Source organism: Grammomys surdaster, unplaced genomic scaffold (genome assembly GCF_004785775.1).
Source record: "Grammomys surdaster isolate TR1022 unplaced genomic scaffold, NIH_TR_1.0 373, whole genome shotgun sequence".
NCBI classification, from domain to species: domain Eukaryota; kingdom Metazoa; phylum Chordata; class Mammalia; order Rodentia; family Muridae; genus Grammomys; species Grammomys surdaster.
In genome coordinates this window covers 6172802-6193628 of record NW_021604792.1, presented here as the reverse complement: position 1 = coordinate 6193628, position 20827 = coordinate 6172802, and the positions used below count along the sequence as shown (strand labels likewise).

The 20827-nt window shown below is 47.4% G+C and overlaps 1 protein-coding gene across 3 annotated transcripts in view; it reads left to right on the top strand.

Annotated features, from left to right (window-relative positions):
* Positions 1 to 20827, top strand: part of Fam234b (family with sequence similarity 234 member B) — a 39295-nt gene that overhangs the window by 10970 nt on the left and 7498 nt on the right. For 2 of the 3 annotated variants that reach the window (XM_028781054.1, XM_028781056.1), the window contains exons 2-10: positions 2135 to 2533; positions 3380 to 3508; positions 7145 to 7336; positions 9002 to 9132; positions 16281 to 16428; positions 16772 to 16913; positions 17875 to 18018; positions 18113 to 18194; positions 19393 to 19548. In XM_028781054.1, coding sequence (XP_028636887.1) covers positions 2135 to 2533; positions 3380 to 3508; positions 7145 to 7336; positions 9002 to 9132; positions 16281 to 16428; positions 16772 to 16913; positions 17875 to 18018; positions 18113 to 18194; positions 19393 to 19548 — 1523 coding nt within the window. The remainder of the gene's footprint in view (positions 1 to 2134; positions 2534 to 3379; positions 3509 to 7144; positions 7337 to 9001; positions 9133 to 16280; positions 16429 to 16771; positions 16914 to 17874; positions 18019 to 18112; positions 18195 to 19392; positions 19549 to 20827) is intronic. The other variant, XM_028781055.1, reaches the window with a different exon arrangement.

Below are 20827 nucleotides of genomic sequence, written 5' to 3'. Positions count from 1 at the left end.
TGTTCCTGGGGACTGCCACCTCTCCCAGGATGCATGCTCAGAATAGCAGTCTTTCCACCTTTACAGAAAGCTGTTCTTAAAGGATATTCAAATCACAGGACAGTTCTAAGAAGTGAGGTTCTGTTGAACCTCTTTAGCTGGCATGTAGTATTCAACTTGCTAACTTGTTTCCATAGAAACAACATGGAAACTGTAGGCACTCTGTGAAAGACAGCATTACAGAAGAGAATTGTTCTAGAAGTTTATCAGGAACAATCACGCCTCATGGCTCTGAGAAAATCTAACTCGGGAACAGACTAGGTGTAAGGAAAGTTGACTCAAGAGCCAGAGCCTAGAGCTGACTGTGGGGGTGTGCGCATATAATCCTAGGATCGGGGAGGCTGAGGTAGGAGGGTAACAGGCTCAAACAGCCTGGGCTAATAGTGAGTTCCTGTCTCAAATTTATAGATGAATACATGCATATGCACATGAACAAATGAGTAAAAATTTAAAAAATTAAAGCCATGACCATCTTTGTTAGTGACATTCAATCAAATAAGAAGCTAATAAGAAGTATCGATATTTGGGCTGACAAGATGCTTCTACAGGTAAAAGTGCTTGCCACCAAGACCAGTAACCTGAGTTCAATCCCTGGAACCCACAGGAACAACCATAGTTATGGATTGTGCTATAGAACGTTGGAAGTCATTTTCCTATCCAACTGGAGCTGGTAACTCTGTTCTTTTCTTACAAGAAAAGTGTTTATTTTATGTGTATGGGTGTTTTGCATATCTGTAGGCCCGTGTACTAAATGCATGTCTGGTGCCCAAGGAGGTCAGAAGACGGCTGCAGATCCCCTAAAACTAGAGTTACACCTAGTTGTGAGCCACCTTGTAGGTGCTGGGAATCAAACCTAGGTTCTCTGGACAAGCAGTGCTCGTAACCACTGAGCCGTATCTCTAGCTCCTCCTTTGTTTAATAAACCAAGAATCTCTTATGTAGCAAACTGGCGTCACACTAAGCTGAGGATGACCTTGAATTTCAGATTCTGCTGCTATTTCCCAAGTGTCAGAATAAGAGGCATTCACCACCATGCCTGTTTTATGTGGTGGTGGGACAAACCCAGGGCTTTGTGCATGCTAGGCCAGCATTTCATCTTAAGCTGATATGTACCCCTGCCTCCTTTTATGTGTTTTGGGGACAGGATTTTTTTATTGTTACATTTAAAAAACTATATGTATATACATGTGTCTTTTTAGGGTTTTACTGCTGTGAACAGACACCATGACCAAGGCAACTCTTTTTTTTTTTTAATTTTTCTTTCTTTTTTTTTTTTTTTTTAAAGAATAGTTCACCTCCACCCCCACCCCAAGGCAGCTCTTATAAGGACAACATTTAATTGGGGCTGGCTTACAGGTTCAGAGGTTCAGTCCATTATCATCAAGACAGGAACATGGCAACGTCTAGGCAGGCATGGTGCAGGAGGAGCTGACAGTTCTACATCTTCATCTGAAGGCTGCTAGCAGAATACTGACTTCCAGGCAGCCAGGAGTAGGGTCTTAAAGCCCACATCCACAGTGAAACACCTACTCCAACAAGGCCACACCTTCTAATAGTGCCACTCCCTGGTCCTAGCATATACAAACCATCACAGCATGGGAGTGAGGTCAGATGACAGCTCATGGAAGTGAGTGTCTTCCTCCCATCATGTGGACCCTGGGGACTGAACTCAGGTCTCAGGACTGGCAAGAACTGCCTTCACCAACCAAACCATATCACTAGTCCATGAGTTAGGATCTTGTTTTGTAGCCCAGGCTAGCCTCAAACTCAGGGCAATTCTGTTTTAGCTTCACAAGCATTGAGAGTAAAGGCGTGAGCCATTCTGCCTGGCTCTCTTGTTCTCATGATTATTGTCTCAGCTCCCACATGGGAGAACATGCAGCATGCGTCTGTCCAGGTCTGGCTTATTTTGGTTAACACAATGTGTTTTACTTTTTCAATTTTCTTCACCCTGAAAGACAATAATTCTAGAACAATGGACTCCCTCTGACCCCCTCCCCTGCCACCTAATTATACAGAAGGCCACTACAGTATACATGATGTAAAGCTTGGTTTGTTGTTGTAATTTTGCTTCCATCTCTGTCTGTCTTTCCAGGGAAGAAGAGCCCAGACCTTGGCGAGTACGACCCCCTCACCCAGGCCGACAGTGATGAGAGCGAAGATGATCTCGTGCTTAACTTGCAACAGAAGAACGGAGGGGTCAAAAACGGGAAGAGTGCCCTGGGAGACCTGCCAGAGCCTGACTCAGATGCAGATGTGGCTGGGGCTGCAAAGCCACATCTTTCAGAAGTCACCCCAGAGGGTTTCCCCTCGGAACCCCTTGGAGGTCTGGAGCAGAAGGCCACCTCTTCCCTGGTGTCCTATGTGCGCACATCTGTCTTCCTGCTGACACTGGTGATCTCCATGGTTCTGGTGCTCCTCTGCGCCTTCCTCATCCCCTGCCCTCCCAGAGACCTGCATAGCACTTGGAGCCGGCGCCTGGGCTCCCAAGGAGGTGAGTTGCGGGATTTTAAGAAACGAATCTGTACATTTTCATATGTTAGTACACTCAAGTTTCCCTCCGAGTAGTTTTGGTTTTGATCTCATTTAGTTTAGTTTAGTTTAGTGAGTTTGTTTTTTGAGACAGGGTCTCACTGTAGCCTTGGCTGGCTTGGAACTCACTGTGGGGACCAAGGTTTTGAGCTCACAGAGATGTCAGCCCTCCCTTACCTCTGCTCTGCACAGGCCTCTGCTGCCTCCTGAGGAGGAAGGGCAGGGCTGGGTGGGTAGAGCTTCAGACTTCCCTCTCCACTGCAGGTGGGATGGCAGTCCCAGCTGTCCCCCCCTGCCCCCCAGCCCTGGTGGCTATTTTGGCCTTGACTCTGGTGGGTGGTGCCATGGTGGTGCCAGAACAAGGTTCCAGAAGTCAGGTTCTGCAGCCTTTGCTGTGGGGGTGGGGCTGTTTATCTATAATCAATTTGCCTTGCTAGGCTGCACCCTTCCTGGGCCTCTGGTCTGGGAAGCAAGTTCCTTAGTGCACCATAGCATTTCTGAGTTGTGGTTATTTCACTACATTTTATCTAATGTGGCCAGAAACCCCAGGGAATTCCATACATTACCATTCCTTAGGTCTTGCAATCTCTTGTCAAGCTGACTTACTGTCCCCTCCTTTCAGAGCCTGTCTCTGTTTGCAATATGTATAACGCTCAGGGCTCTGGCCAGGCGTCAGGGGAGATGCATATCTCTGCAGTCTGGTCTGGGAACATGCAGGCCACCTGGGCTGGGAGGGGTGCTGGCAGCATTTGCATCTGTCTTCTTTCTAACCTGGCAGAAAAGAACTAGTCTGTGGTAACTGGCTCAGGCCCTTTTTGTTTCATTATGTGTACGCCAGGCGGGGACCTGTCTCCCCTGGAGTTGGCTGACGTGAATAGGGATGGCCTGCGGGACGTGCTTCTCACCTTTGTGACAACCAGGAACGGGACCGAAGGAGGTAAGTGATTCGGCTTCTGGAGGCTGCCACAGGAGAACCATCAGCCCATAAGAAAGCAGTAGTCAGTGCACAAGGTCTGCAGAGGACAGGTGGCTGTAGGTCTCCATGCATAATCTGCCTCATCAGAATTGTCCTGATGTCAGTAAAGATTATATCAAAATAAAAGATCGTTCCAGGAAACCGTGGTGCACATGCACACCCTTAGTTCCAGCACTCAGAAGGTGGAGGCAGGCCAGTTTCTGTGAATTTGAGGCTAGCCTGCTCTACATACTGAATTCCAGAACAGCCAGTGTTAAGAGGGACCCAGTCTCAAAGTGTACCCCTCCCTGGACACACACCAAAAGAAAGAAAGAAAGAAGGAAGGAAGGAAGGAAAGAAGGAAGGAGACTGAGTCCTAGCTGGAGGGACTTTGAGTGGCCACCTAGGTCAGCGAAGAAACAAATCAGTTCTGAGAAGTGACTTGCCCATAGTTTGTAGTGACAGCCTTAGTAATTAGATGTGTGTGTGTGTGTGTGTGTGTGTGTGTGTCTGGTGCGAGGGGAGGCAGAGACAGCCTCAGGTGTCATTGCTTAGGAACTGTCCTGTAAATGGATTTTAATAAACTCTATGAGTTATTAATATGACCTGACCAGGCTCCCAATAATTGAGGCAGAGTCCTATGGATTTATTTAATCAGTTTAGCACAATTACTGGGGGATTAGCCCTAATCTGTTTGTTTAAATGCTAGACTGTTAATTCCCCAGCTGAGCTCCCCAAGTACTTGCTGTTTGGGTCTTACTGGGTTATTTCTGCTCTATCAGCCTGTCCTCAGGGGGCATTTCACTCGGCCAAGTGCTGCTGATCTGATACATCTAATGGAGACTTGTTCTCTTCTTCTTCCTCCTCCTCTTCTTCCTCCTCCTTTTCTTTCTCCTTTTTTGTCTCTACCTGTGACCCCAGCTCAGTAACTGAAAACTCCACCTACTTCTGTTCTCCCTGGTAATTGGCTGTAGCCACTTTTATTTAACCAGTGGCTTTAAACTGGGGAGCAATGTTTACGAAGCATCACTTGGGGTATGAGAGAATCTGCTAGTTGGACGTAGTGGGGGCAACCAGATCTTAGGGACCGGTATTTAGCGTTTGAATACATCGCAGCGCCAGACCAACCCTCAACACTGTCCAAATTATGTTTTGAGACAGCTTCTCGAACTGGCCTGGATCTGGCTAGCAACCTGCAGAAGCTGCCTGTCTGCCTCCTTAGCACTTCGATGACAAGACTGTGCCACCTCTCCAGGCTTTTTCTGTGGGTTCTGGAGATCGAACGGAGGCTTTCTTGCTTTTGTAGCAAACACTTTGCCAATGAGTCATCTCCCCAGCCAGTTTTCCACTGTCCCTGGTTATAGTGAACATTGCTTCTACCCTGCTCTCCCCATCCTTACGGGGCTAGTCATCACTCACATCTTTGCACACAGATGAGTGTGCTGGTGGCCTTCCTTTCCCCTTTCAGTTGAATTCCCCAGGTTTGTCCTCCTTGGGAAGGCTAGACAACATGGAGGATGTTTACCAGCTCCCTAGCCTTTGTGAGAGAGACTGAGGCAAGCCGCTCACTTCCCTGCTTCCTTGCAGCTGGGGTTAGAGCAGGGCGGCAATGAACTTGACCACTGGTCAGAGCTGGTCTCAAGCAGGACTTTCTTTTTTGTCCTCCTTTGTCCCTGGGAACATTAACAGCTTTGAGGGCCTTTACTGACACTAGTGGGGTCCTACACCCTGGCTAAAAGGTCAAGCGCAGCTTGTAACAGATCACAGCAGACTAGCGGGTTCCATGAGGGGAGGTTTATTAAGAGAGTGGGAGAGCGGGAGGAGAGAGAGAAGAGTAGAGAGGGTAGAGGCCGGCCATGACCACGTGGAGAGAGGGGGAAGGGAAGGGGGGAGGGGAGATGGCAACCTGCAGGCGGGGTCTCAGGACCAAGAGAGAGAGGAGGGGCCAAGCAGCCCCTTTTATAGTGGGCAGGGCTACCTGCCTGTTGCCAGGTAACTCTGGGGAGGAGCATACCTGGCTGTTGCCAGGTGACTGTGGAGGTGGAGTTTAACAGATTACTAACACTGACACATCTCTGTCAATAGTCTGTTTATTAAAGACTCCGTAGCTTACACATGACAATCAACCAACCAGCCAACCAACAACAACAATACCCCCCAAACTCCCAAAAACCTAAACAACAACAAATAAGGAAAAATGCCTCATTTCCATGATAGCTACACAGGGCCCTCATTTGCCTGCAATATCTGCTTAACTGGTCATGACTACGGTATGTCAGCTGATGTAAGAACCCTACCCGGAATGGGAAGAAATCCTAGCAAGTGTGTTTTAATCCTTTAGGCCCAGAGTGAGTGTCCAGGTAGATACACTTTCACTGAAACACCTTTCAGAAGCATGTTGGATGTACAGATGAAACTCTGTGACAGGGAAAGCTTCTGGCTTTGGAGTAGACCTTCATGTGATAGTAGCCTTTTCCTGGTCTGTGACTCATGTACCTTTGAAGTAAGGTTAGAGATGCTGAAGTTGTTTGGTATTTTACCTGTTTTGTTCCATATCAAGATGCATAGTGACAAGACTGAAGGTTTGGATACTGTGTAGACAAACAGGATTTGCCCACAGGTCGTAAAAGTAACAATGTAACTATATTAGTTGCTTCTGCCTGTGACAAAATACCATGACCCAAAACAATTTACAAAAGAGTTTCTTTTTGGCAATGAGTTCTCAAAGCCCTCCCTCCCTTGGTGACATACGTCCTCCAGCAAAGCTTCATATCTTAAAGGTTCCATAATGTCCTAATGATACCACCAACCAGGGGCCGAGTGTTCAGATACCAGAGACTGTTGGGGACATGTCTCACCCAAACCACAACAATAACCACCATTAGGAGCTTTCTGTGTGCTGTGCTCTGTTGTTTCCCCTCAACAACTAGTACACGCTGTTCTGGATTTTGCTCCTGTCCTTTTCTTTTGATTTTTAAATTACATTTATTTATTTAGCGTGTGTGTGTTTATGTGTGTGTGTTGTGTGCACACATGCGTGTAACAACACATGTGGAAGCCTGACTTCCAGGCTGTTGCACTCAAGAACTTTTAGGAGTTGATTCTCTCCTTCTCCTGTTTCTCCTGTGCGGGAATACTGGAATAGTGCTGGGGCCTGGAGACTGAACTCAGGTCTCCGTCCTTGGCAGCAGATACCTTTCCCCACCCACTTTGCTACCCTTACCCCTGAGCAAACAACTGGGCTGCTCTATGTAGCAGGCATCTCATGAGATGCTGGGATTCAGATATTGCTGTCTCTCCGTAAGGATGCCACTGTTTGGTGTGGGCTAAGGTGGCAGACAGGTGAACAGATGCGTTAGGGAAGGTGCCAAAATGGAGACACGGTGAGGCAGTTTAGAGGAGCCCACAGCGGCTGGTCTTACACTTGTTCTACACGAGATGTGAGGTGGGCAAGATGACAAGTTCTGTGTTCACACCTTGTCAGAAACCACGGGAAGGATGTGGGCACACGAGTGGGAGCTGCTCCTTCACCGCCCACCTCTCGTTCATGGTTGGCTTTCTCGCTCCTCCCCCACTCTTTTCTTCCACACCTCCCTCACTTCTCTTACTTGCCTTCAGGTGGTGGCTCACAACCGACCGCCGATCTTGTGTGCCTTTCGGGGATGAATGGCAGCACACTGTGGTCCAGTCCCCTCCCAGAGGAGGCTCAAGATGTCACATGCTTAGATCTGATACCAGGAAGCGTGGCCAAAACCATCTGCCTCGTGACAGGGACTCGAAAGATGCTCAGTGCATTCAATGCGACGTCAGGTAAAGAGTGGCCTTGAGCGTGCAGAGTGCTGCCTCTGTGAGCCTCAGTGTTGGATTTGAGCACCCTTGAGGGGGAAAAGGGAGGGGGAAGATGTTCATCCTCTGGCAGGCTGGAAACTGCTTTGTTACTCTGGTTCAGAAGGGTAAGAGACAAGGGGCTGGGAAGGGTGGAGTAAGTAGATTCTTGTTGCAACCTGTTTGGTGATAAGACAGGGCTAAATAAACTCTTACTCAAACAGACACTGCCTAGGGGCCTGGGTTGTAAATAGTGTCTCTGCTCTGGTCTTTGTACAGCAAGTGACAGGAGTGTCACCTCTTTGTCTTTGAGTTATGCTGGTTTGTTTGTGAACCTGGGTCCTGGCTGGATGCTAGGGAAAAGACTCTCAGTCTTGTGTTGCTATGGCCTATTAGATTCTTTCCTGTTTTATCCACAGGCCTACTGTGATGAACATGAGTCTAGTATGAAAAAGATATCTCCATATAATATAATATAATATAATATAATATAATATAATATAATAATATAATATATTTTATGGGCCGTAGTCTCAAGAGAAGTTGAATAGTAACATCCTTCCCACATCAGAGGTACTGTAATGGGGTGCTTTAATTTTGTTCCCTCCTTTTTGAGACATGGTTTTACACTATACCCCAGACCTTGAATTCATAAGATCCTCCTGCCTCAGCCTCCCAAGTGCTGGAGTTATAGGTGTGATTGTCTAGTGGGGTACCTCTGAGTGGGGAAAGATTATGTATTACACACACACACACACACACACACATACACACACACACACACACAGACATACACCCCGATTTGTAGAGAGATTCCTTAGCATGCACCAAGCCCCCAGTTTGATTCCCAGCACCACATAAACTGGGCATAATGGTGCAGGCCTCTAATCTCAGCACTCATTTAAGAGGTAGAAATAGGATCAGAAGTTCAAGGTCACCCTTGGGTACATAGTGAGTTCAAGGCCAACCTGAGATATATGAGTGTCTATCTTTAAAACAAATCCTCAGTGTGCACTTACCGTCCTACCTCAGGACTGAAGTCCGTGGAAGCCTTCTGCAGTTTCTCTGGCATGGGCTCCTTAGTGCCTGCAATGCCTTGTGACAGACATATTCCACAGGCCTAGTAGAGTGAGCTCTTACTTGCCAGGAGGACATAGACGTCTCTATGTGATATACAAAATCCAGATGTGTAGGGCTGAAGAGACGGCTCAATGGTTAAGAGCACTGGCTACTCTTACAGAGGACCTGGCTTCAGGTCCCAGCAACACAGGGCAGTTACAACCAGTTGTAACTCCAGTTACAGGGGTTCTGATGCCCACTGCTGACTTTCCGGGACATCAGTACACACGCAGTGCACAGGCGTACACGCAGGCAAAGCAGTCACACACATAAAATAAGACAATAAGTAAATAAACTAACATCCAGATGTGAAGTTATTACATGCTTGTGTAGCCAGATGTTTGAGGATTTCAGATCCCACTTCCTGCTCTCTTTGTCATCAGACAAAAGCTAATGGGAAGATGTAGGGGGAAGCTGCTGCCTCCTGTCCAGCCGTCCGTCGAGTTTCCTCTTCTGGCTCAGGAATGCTGCACCCGCCTTTTGCTGAGACAGAAAGTGGAAGTTATGGTCTACCTCTGTCTCCTTCCCTAGGGAAAGTCCTCTGGACTCTAAACCCAAACGATCTGTCCAACGGTACCTTGGCCGCTCCGGTTGTGGTGCTGCCAGACCTGGATGAAGATGGGGTCAGAGATCTGGTGGTGCTGACCATTGGAGAATCGCAGGTACGGTCCCTAGTGATGGTTATTGTAAGTGCTGTGTAGGACCTTGTTGTTGCAATGGTTTAGCCCGAAATAGGTTCTCTTGGTGAGGTTAAGTGAACCAAGAATATTCCAAATTCATTTCGTATGATACACTGTGGTTCTGAGGACTGTGGTTTAGGAGAGCTCTGGAGGCGGATGGCTTGTGTGTAAGTTCCTTCTGTACCACTCTGCATCTTTGTGACTCAGGGCAAATTGTATCCTATCCACGTTCTAGTCCCTTCACATGTCTAAATGAGAAAGTGTTATCTCTTCCTGTAGACTACTTATGAAAATTAGAGCTAACAAATTAAGTCCCTAGAAAACTGCATGCCTTCTACGCCAAAGCTAAACGGAATGTTAGCTTTACTGTATTGCATGTATTTAAAATTTACCTCAATTGTAGAGCAACAGGATGGATGGTTAGAAGGCCCGTAAGAGGCAAGTTTTGGATACAGCTTAGTTGGCAGTGTGATGGTTTAGCATGCATGAAGCCCTTGCTTGGTCCTCTGAAATGTATAAACCAGGTGTGGCGGTAATACTCCTGTACTCAGGAAATAGAGGCAGGAGGATCAGAAGTTCGTCATCTGTGAGGACATCAGTGAGTTTGAGATTAGCCTGACACATGTGTGGTGAGACCCTGTGGGACTGTGTAAGGGTATCCTGGGTCATGGTTGAGCAGGTGCCTAGAACCCCGAGATTCTCGTGGAATTCTGCGTGAGAACCGGCAGGAGTTCGGTCCCCCCCATCATCCAGGATCCTGAAAAGCAGTCACGGTCTCCATAGAGTCACATAGGCCAGGCTATAGGCCTCTAGCCCTAGGGATTTACATACTAATGAAGGCCAGAGGGCAGAGCAAATTAAACATGCCTCCCCCAGATCCTCCCCCAATCCTCCCCCTTTCTCCCTCCCTATATAACTCGGGACTGCCCTGAGTTTTTGGGGGGGTACGCCTAGATCCATCTATTATCCGCCATGACAATAAATCTTTTTGGAACCAAGGACTTCCTCGTGTTACTGGGGCCTGCCGCCGCCAAGGCCCTGAGGCCACTGGAACCATAGGATCTCCCTCCCTAATGTGGGACCCGCCAGGGCGGCGGAAGCCGCTGTGGCGGCCTTCTTAAATTTTCCCCACAAGACCCTACAACAACAACAGCAGCAGCAACAACAACAAAATCACAAGCGCTTACCCTTTGTAATCGCAGCACACAATAGGTTTGAAAGTTCCAGGTGACGCTGGCTTGCACACTGAGACTTGTCTAAACTTGTGGCGTGTAGTTTTAAAAATCGCTACCACCTTTTCCAGGATTGGACAGAGCTCTGGCCCCTCCCTGCTCTCCTTTTGCTATACCAGTCTTAGCTCCGGGATCTGCTGCCTCCAGCCCTAACCGGCTTCTCAGTCTACCCTTCTTTGCTTCGGAAGGGGTCGGGTTACCAGCCACTCCCAAGACCCTTGAATCCTCAGATTAAAGACACACACACAGCTCTGTTACCTTTTAACTTGCCTACTAGGCACAGTTGCTGGGCGCAGATTATCCCCGCCTGGAAAAGTGTGCCCTTACCAATTTATTATCTCCGTTTCTCCTCCTGCCCTAAACTTAGTGGCTTGTTCCACCTAGCCCCTGCCAAACATCTTGGGCCACCTACCCATAGCGGAGGCCACAGGCCCTAGCTGCCCCCTGAGGCTTCACATGATTGCTGTGCCCTTCTTCCTCCAAAGCATGGCAGAACCACCACTCTCCTTCCTTACGTCTGTCTCCTTTTCCTCCTGGGACCTGGAAGTCCCACCTGTACCTTCCATCCAGCAATTGGGACCTCCCTCTACATAAACTAATCAGACTTTCAGTGTGGATGTGTTAACTCATATCTATAATTCCAGCACTTAGAAGCTGAGGCAGGGGGATTGCTGTAAGTTCGAGGACAGCCTGGACTGCTTGATAAGTTCTAGTCTGTCTAGTATGCCACAGTAATGCAGTGTTTTAATTTCCTCCCTCCCCCCCCCCCCCAAGAAAGATAAACTTTGATTCCAGGACAGAGGCCTCTCAAAGCCTTGGCTCAGTCACGGTGGAGCAGCTGCTTGGCACACAGATGAAATAAAGCCTTCTCTCTAGTCTCAGCAAAGATCAAATTAATGAGTAGTTATCTCAATTAAAATTTTTGTTTGGCCGGGCGGTGGTGGCGCATGCCTTTAATCCCAGCACTTGGGAGGCAGAGGCAGGCGGATTTCTGAGTTCGAGGCCAGCCTGGTCTACAGAGTGAGTTCCAGGACAGCCAGTGCTATACAGAGAAACCCTGTCTCGAAATACCAAAAAAAAAAAAAAATTTTTGTTTGTTTTTTGAGACAGAATCTCACTATGTAGCCCTGGCTGGCCTCAAACTCACCTAGATTTGCATGCCTCTGTCTTCCAAAGTACTAGGATTAAAGGCATGTGCCACCATGACTGGCTTGCAAATTAAATTTAAGCTATATGCAGCTGGGTGGTTGTGGTGCATGCCTTTAATCTCAGCACTCGGGAGGCAGACGCAGGTAGATCTCTGTGAGTTCAAGGACAGCCAGGAATATACAGAGGAAACCCAGTCTTGAAAAACAAAACAAAACAACAAAAAGCTGTATGTATTTTATTGTACATATGGATGCTTTACCTGTTGGCATTTAGTCTAGGCTCTGCCCCACAGTTACCTGACAACAGCCAGGTGTGTCAGACTCACTATAAAAGGGGCTGCTTGCCCTCTCCTCTTTCTCTTGCTCTCTTGCTCTGTCCCCTTGCTCCTGCTCCCCCCTCCCATTCCCCTCCCACATGCTCATAGCTGGCCTCTACTCCACCACTCTCTCTCTCTGCCTTTTTCTGTCTCTACTACCCCCTCAACTCCCCTCCCATGCCCCGAATAAACTCTATTCTATACTATACCGGTGGCTGGTCCCTCCGGGGGAAGGGATGCCTCAGCATGGGCCCGCAGAGGCACCCCCTGCCCACATACCTGATTGCACATACCTGATTGCACCAAACATATTCCTTCTCTCCTTATCTTTTTATAAAACACATTGCCTACATATATGTCTGTGTACCACATGTGTGCCTGGTGCCCCTGGAGATGAGAAGAGGGCATCAGATCCCCTTGGACTGTACTTACAGATCATTGCGGGCCACCGTATGGGTGCTGGGAACCAAACTCGAGTCCTCTGCAGGTATATCCAGAGGAACCATCTATCTTGTTGGCCCAGCCTTTAACTTAAAGATCAATTTCACTGGCTCAGTCTGCTTTGTTTTCATTTTTGAGACAGTTTCCTTTTGTAGCCCTGCCTCAGACTCAGATTTGCCTGGCTCTGCTTAGTCTCTAGGTTGGCCTGATACAGTAATCATTCACACAGTGTTTTATTTTATTTTAAAGATTTATTTATTCTATGTGAGTACACTGTAACTGTCTTCAGACACACCAGAGGAGGGCATCGGATCCCATTACAGATGGTTGTGAGCCACCATGTGGTTGCTGGGAGTAGAACTCAGGACCTCTGGAAGAGCAACCAGTGCCCTTAATTGCTGAGCCATCTCTCCAGCCCCTAGCGTTTTATTTTAAATAGTTAATTTTTATGTATGAGTCTGCAAGTATACCTGCAGGGTAGAAGAGGGCATCAGACCTGGTTGTTGTTGAATTGAACTCAGGACCTCAGGAATAGCTGATCTATCCCAGCAGCCACCTCACACAGTGGTTTTGAACTTTGTATCCTAGCTACTATGAGTGGGAGGGGAGGAAGTGGGGAGGGAGGGGCTTTGTTCCTGCGATAGGAAGTGATTTTCTGAAAGTGTGAGAGTGTGGGGAACCGCTTTCTGAGGGAGCCCAGGTCTCACAGCCCGGCAAGGCCACCACACGTATTCTTGTGCATTTGGAGAGCTTGGTTCTTTTGTTTGAGATTTTGGGGGACAGAGTCTCACTGCGTGTTTCAGGCTTGCCTTAAACTTCTGACCGTCTTTATCATCTTGTCTTTGTCCCTAGTACTGGAATTTCAGGCGTGAACCACCATGACTAGCAGAAATCTTAGTCCTAATGACCCGTCTGCTTCTTAGGCCCAGTGGTGTTGAAGGGCGGTGCCCAGGCTTGTGAGGTCCTCCACAATACAGGGCCCTTGTTAGAGGAGTCACCTGCTCTTAACTCTTTGTCTCTACCTTGTCTGTTGGTCAGCTGGATTCGCAGAATTTATTCGTTTGAGCTGTAGTATATGGATTATATAACAATCTCCTTCCTGTCTGAAAGTGACAGTTACGGGATATTCTGGAGAGGCAGTGGATTTGGGCAGTGCCTACTGGCCACCTCTGCCTTCTGCCTTGATTATAGGCAATGACGAATGTGAGGAACTGTGTGAGCCACAGACACAAGGGAGGGAATAAGTATATTTAGGACTGTGACCTAAGAGTAGAGGAGTCCTTAGGTCTGGGAGGGGTATGAGCTGGACCTGGCAGAAGAGCCTGCTTTCGTATGTGGGGACTGGTCTCGTCTAGAATGTTATGGAGAAGGGACCTGAGAAGCCTGTAGTCATTGCGGTCACACTATGTGTCAGTCTGAGTCTGAGCCTAGACCCATGGTTGTGTGTACCCTTTTCAAGCCCCCAGGCTAATAATGCTAATGCCACTGATTTGTGAGCCCCACCGCATTGCTAATCACCTCAGGACTGTTGTCCATTGCATTGCTAATCAGCTCGAGGGCTGTAGTGTTGGTGGAGGTGTTGATTCTCACATCTTCCATTCTCTGTTCCTGCTTCAGTGCCATTTGGCATCTTGCAGTGAATCTGACCTCCACCTAGTTTAAACCCAGTGACTGTTGGCCTGGTCCCACTAAGCCCGTAACCCCAAAGGCTAAATATCCATGTCTTATACAGTCCTTTCAAAGACAGGGAGTCCCTTTTCCCTCGAGCCCCATCTGTCCATATAGTCTTTAACACGGCAAAGAGCTCTGTTCATGGTTATCTCAACCTGAGGATACCATCACTTCTTTAATGCAGGTTCAATTTCTTTTTGTAGCTGAAGACTTTCTAACATTTGCTCCTTGTTTATAGTCCGTGAATGAGCTCATATCTTTTCATTAATCAATGTCTTAATTAGGGCTTCCATTGCTGTGAGCAGACACCATGGCCAAGGCAACTCTTGTAAGGACAACGTTTAATTGGGGCTGGCTTACAGGTTCAGAGGTTCAGTCCGTTATCATCAAGGCAGGAGCATAGCAACATCCAGGCAGTCATGGTGCGGGAGGAGCTGAGAGTTGTACTTCTTCATCTGAAGGCCTCTAGGAGAAGACTGACTCTCTCAGGCAGCTAGGAGAAGGGTCTCAAAGGCCATCACCATAGTGACAGACTTCCTCCAACAAGGCCACACCTATTGGAGCAAGGCCATACCTCCTAATAGTGCCACTCCCTGGGCCAAGCATATTCAAACCACCATAATCAATTAATGGGTAAAATGATTTCTTCTTACAAATTTCATTCATCTTCCAACCTAAGGCCTTTTAGGGCATTAAGTTTGTTATATAGTGTTTCTGCTCTGCAATACACTTACTCTAGTCGTGCGGTCTTTGACAAGGATGTTTTAGGTTGTACAATAGCAGAGTGCCATGACCTTCCCCTAAACACTCCCCTCTGGTGTGGATGGAATAAGTCATTGTTTTCTGGGTGTGCTGTAAACCAGACTGTCTTCTCCATAAGAATCCGTAATGATAAACTAGGACAAACAGTTTATTGAGGGGACTTGGGAGGTGACTCAGTGGTTGTGTTTGCTGCTCTTTCAGAGCACTGGAACTTGGTACCTAGCACTCATGTCACATGACTCACAACTGCCTGTAGCTTCAGTTCATGGGGATCTGATGCCCTCTTCTGGGCTCTAAGGGCTCCTGCTCACACATAGCATATAGTCAACACACACACACACACACACACACACACACACATACACACACTACGATAAAAATAAATGAAAAAAGAGAGTCTTTAGAGCTCAGGCTAATAAACCATGGCCAGTGAGTTAAATTCTCCCCACTGTTGGTTTTCCCAAATAAAATTTTTGTTGGAGCATAGTCATTTCCTGCTCTTCCTGTGACAGATTTCATGCTAGGATAAGAGTAAAGAGTAGTTGCTATGGAGACCACACAACTGGAGAGGAGAGGCCTATGGTATCTACTAACTGGCCACTCGCAGAAAAGCGTTGCTGATTTTGAGAGTGAACTTGACAGTGGCCAGGCCAGACATCTATCTGATGTTATAGGAGAATTCTATGGGCCGATACAGGGATGCACCAGTGTGTTAGCTGATACAGGCATGCACCAGTGTGTTAGCAGTTGCTGAGATCAACTACTCAGCAAAATCAGCTGAGGGGAGGAAGGTTTCACTGTGTCTTACAGTGTGAAAAGCCAGGATGGGAGGAAAAGCATGGCAGCGGCAGGAGGTCCAGGCACTGTTACATTGTATCCACAGTCAGGAAGCCAGGAGACAGGAATACCTGTGCTCACATATGTGTGTATGTGAGCGTCCTAGGGAGGCAGATGTGTTTTGATCCTACCTATAGAGCCAGTTGCAGGAATTTGTTAGCTGCCTGACTTAAGTCCTGGGATTGGAGCACCCGTCCTCATGGTTGAACAACAAGTACTTATAACTGCTGACCCTTCTTCGGAGCCCCTGATTTTTTTATTTTTATTTAGTCAAGACCCCAAGCTGATAGGATGAAGCTGCCCATATCCTAGGGTTGGTCTTTCTACTTGGTTAAACCTAAAACGTCTTCAGAGACACCCTGAGGTGTGTTTCCTTGGTGATTCTAATCCCTATCAAGCTGATCATCTGAATCTCGCTGGTAGAAACTGGTTATAGAATAAAGACTGTCCCTTGTGTCAGTATCTTATATTTAGCTCTTGATCTTTAGGTGAGGACATAGTCAGCAACCGCTGTGCCTCATCTGAAGAATCCTAAAGATACTCTTCATACATATCTAATCAGGGAGTATACATTTGCCCCTTTTCTTATCTCTAGGGGGCATAAGCAAGCAAGTTAGGCTTTGTGCTTTCCAACTACAGGAAGTGTTCCTGAGCCCTTAGCTCATGAGGCCTTCAGAAATGAAAGGCCCCTATTAATACGTGCCTTTCTTTTCTTTCTTCAGCCAGATCTGTGCTTCCTGCTGGTATCCGGCCGCACAGGGCGTCCTGTGGGCCGACCTGTGAAGTATAATGTCGTGGGAGTGGGGAATCTGATTGGTCCCCAGGTTTACATCACTGCCAGTGGAGCTGTCTACATCTTGTTTGGCTTTGGTAAGAAGCAGGGCTGGCTTTGGCTTCTGCTCCCCTGGTGTAGGTACCCTGGCCTCTTGTGAGACAGGGGTTGCTGGTGTTGGCTCTTTTTCGTCTCCTGTTATAGGGCCTCTCCCCTACTGCAGGTCATTAACTCTGCTTTCCCTTGATGCCGTCTCTGGAGAGGGACTGCCCGCATCGGCTTGATCATTTTCCCATCACTCCAAGTGGGACCAGCTGGAGTGGGCTCTGCTGGACCCACGGAATCTGCTCTGTGTCTCCCGCCCAGAACCCCACCCTGGGATAGCCTGGGGGAGTTCTTTTAAACCCAGCTTCTCAGTGTTGACTCTTCCTGTGGCACTAGGAAATATTCGAGCTGTCGCCCTGCGGGACATTTTTGTTCAGGCCCAAAATCGAGACAGCTCACCACCCTCTCTGCAGATAGAAGAGCCGGAATGGGAAAAGCACAGATCTGTCAACCTTTCTGAGCTCATTGATGTTTACAGGTATGGCTGCTCTCTGGCCACAGAGAGGTCTTCTGGAGACTCATATACCATGGGGGTCTCTGAGTTTGGGTTGACTAGTGTGTAAGGATTGATATTAACTTATGGTATGAATTAGAACAGCTAAAGTGTATATTTATAAAATGGCTGGAAAGCTATAGGAAAGCTTCGACTTCTCTTCCCTGTATTGTGACCGAGCAGGAATAGGATACATGAAATCTTATTTTAATTTTTATTTACCTCTCAACTTGTGTTGTCATATGCAGTGGTCTATGTATTTTACCCACATAACTCTTGGCTTGGGTAATAATTGTTTTTATTCCTTTCTGTCAGAAATTTCAAGTCATTTATAACATTTTCCCCTTTGGTATTATCAAGTTATTTTAGTGAATTTGATGGATTAGTTGCAGTAGTGTAGAAAAAGAAATAATTTGATGAAGAGTTATTGCCCAATCTTAATGACAATTTCAGGCCACTTGTTCCCATCTCTGTCTGTACTCTGTGCCATTATCCTTGGCTCTGTTACTGTCCCCAGAGGGTCCAGGCAGAGAGGATTCCCAACCAGGAAGAGTTGGTAGTCCCTATCATGGGCTGGTGATTCACTCCTCTACAAATTGAAAATATTTGGAAAAAAATTGTGCATATGCCCAATATATGTAGACTGTTTTTCCTTGTCCTTATTTCCTAAAGGGTGTAGATTGCAACTATTTATACATTGTACTGAGAGTTATAACTAATCTAGAGATGGTTCACATTACATAGGAGGATGTGGGTTGTATGGAGACAATGTATCGTTCAGTGTGAGGATGATGAGCAGGTGAACTTGGTATCTGCAGTAGGTCCTGGGACCAGCTCCCACACAGACACTAAGAGAAAACTGAATATACAAACAAACATCAAAATAAGCAGATATGGGCATCTCATCCACACCAGAGACTAACTGTTGAGTTTCTGTTCAATGTAGTGATGGAGTTGAGCTTCTCCAGTTGGTGAAGGCACCAGATTCCAACAGCAGCAGCCTCCTGATTACAACCAGACAAAGCCTGGTCCTGCTTAGGGGACAAGATCTTACGATTCACTGGAAACTGGACCTTCAAGGCCTGCACAGGTTTGCAGAGTACTCTTCATGACTGTTGTTCTGAGCAACTTTCCTGTCTTAAAATGATCTAAAACAAGTTCATTACATCCTTGTCTGTCTGCAGCCAGCCCGCTCCTGGGTATTTCACCGATGACCAGACATTGGACTTCTTTGTGCAGACACAAGATGGAGAGGGGATAAAAAAGGTAAAAACAGGCCTCAAATCAATCAAAACTTTTGGAAAGAATGAGCTCTATGTCCAGCCCTGGGTGGGACACTGGGAAGAATAAGAACAGGATGCGTGGTCTTTCCCTTCAGAGAATTCCAGTCCAGCAGATGGATAAATTGGAAACTCACAGATCATTGCTAAAATCTGAAACAGCAGCTTTTTTAGAGTAATCTCATGTTCTTTCGGGAGCCTGTACTTCCAGTTAGGTGGGCGGAATCATTGTACAAATCTGGGTAGGGAAAGGTAGGCATAAATGGATGTAGTATTTCAATACAAGCATAATCAGGTTTCAGAGAAGTCAGGACTCAGTGGCTGGGCATATGGGGGGCTTTTGCTAAAGGAAGGCAATATGGGTAGGGTCTTTAAGGTTGGATTTATGTTGTAGACAGCAAGGAGTACCAGGCCAGGAACACTAAGATCAGAACTGAGAGACAGAGGTGCTGCAGCAGGTTGAGGGATGCTTCACCATGGGCTGGCTCTGCACCTTGCCTTTTGTTGTGTATAGGGAGGTTTGATGCTCTGGGAGTCATTTTTCATTCAGTTAATGTCAGAGGCAGAATTAGAGAATTTTTGTGTTCTTTTTTTTTTTTTTTTGAGGTAGGTTTTCTCCATGTAGCCCTGGCTGTCCTGGAACTCTCTTGTGTAGACCAGGCTGACCTTGAACTCACAGAGATCCTATTGCTTCTACTTCCCGAGTACTGGGATTAAAGGTGTGCACCACCACTGCCCAACTCAGAATTTTAGTTTTTTAAAAAACAATCAGCCTAGATTTTATGTTGATGATCAAAGCTAACCAATTATGGGCTGAAAATGGCCACAAAACTGTTATACTGAACCCTTGCAGACTTTCTTCTCAGTGTTTCTTAAATAGTACAGCAACAACTATTGATTCAACATTCATTACATTGCGATAGGTCTTGCAGGTGATCTAGAAAATGACCTAAGTACACACGAGAACATGTATAACTACATGCAAATGCTTGCCCTGTATAAAAGGGACCTGGCATCTGGTGGTTCCCTGTGTCATGTCAGGTGTTCGAGCACCGTGCCTCACAAATGTGGAGGAGGATTACACCCGCTCTTGGGATGTCTGCCTTACTGTTTGCTTTCATGTGTCTTCCTGTCCTCCGCTCTCCTACGGACTGGCTGTATCCTCTCTGTCTTCTCATCTGCAGGTGACAGTGGTAGACGGCGGCTCTGGCTCCATCGTCTGGAGTTACAGTATTCCATGTCACATGAAGGAAACACCGATCACTTCTGCAATTACTTCAGACCAGAAGTCTGTCTTCCTCTTCTGGGCAGAAGCGCTGACTGCTGCATCTCTCAGTTCTGTGAGTGAGGGGTGATGGAGGAGTAGGCGTTGGGAAGGGGGGAGGGTGGGGTAGCTCCCTTCTCTCTCACACAGCCATAGCTGCTGCTCCACAGGGCTGATGTGGGTCTCAGCATGTTTTCTCAGCAGTCAATTCTAAGGGCTTGAGTGGAAACAGATTTGAGCTCTCCAGCTGGTCTTCCCCTTTGCCTTTCCATGAAGGATGTGAGCACTGGCTACTACCCTTGACTACAGACAGTGTTGGTGGAGGTGGGGGTGGGGTGGGGGGTAGGGGACAAGAAAAGCACTCTGAGAAACCGATATGCTGCTATGGAAGAGGAGAGATTGTTATGACTGGTCTGGCTGGCCAGAAGCTGGCTCTAAAGCCAGTACACTTAGACAGCAGAGAGCATGAGAAGGGAGAGAGAACGCTGGGAGCGGGAAGCTCGGGGAGCAAGCGGGTGCAGAGGAGGCCTAAGCTGAGGGGTCGGGGGGCATCATGGGTAAGAAAGAAGCCCTGACACCTAGAAGGCAGATGTCTGTTTTTGTCTCATTCTGCAGTATCTGGGTGGAGTGTGTGGGCTGGGGGTGGCTTAGGTGGAGCTGCTCCCTAGAACCCGTTGGAGCCCAGCCGAAAGCCCAGCTGACTTAGTCCAGGGGAACGCACTCGGCCTCGTTTGCCATGTGCCAGATGCTGGAACTCTCTGTGGGAACTTATCCGAACAGGGATGCAGCTCTGGAGAAGGCAGGTGGCCTAGAGACGGGGCGCATGTGGACACATAGTTCTGAATTTGTCAGCCATGACCTTCCTACACGTTACTTTTCTGAGCCTTCTGTTGTTTTGTTTTGTTTGTTTGTTTGTTTTTGCCTCCTGTTCTTTACTCACAGAGTCGCTAACCTATCCTCTCACTCTGATGATCAGACTTACCTGAAGTCTAGGGTGTGGTTCTAGCTCTGCTGTGCCCTCAGTACTGGTTTCCTCATATAAATGAGGGGATTGGACCAGATGTTCTTCAAAACGAGCTTCTGTATGTAACTCCAAGGGTGTCTTAAGAACATGGAGGTCCAGATAAGAGCTGTGGGTGGGGCTGGCAAGATAAGATGTCCTTGTGAGTAAATTGCCTGCTTCCAAGGTTGACAGCCTGAGTTTGACCCCTGGGAACCCTGTGGTAAGAGAGGAAAACTGACACGCCTCCCTCCCAACCAGGAGTCTTCTGACCTCTACAGGTACACTGTGGCTTATGGGCCCATACACATACACACAGCATACACACATACACATACACACAGCATACACATAC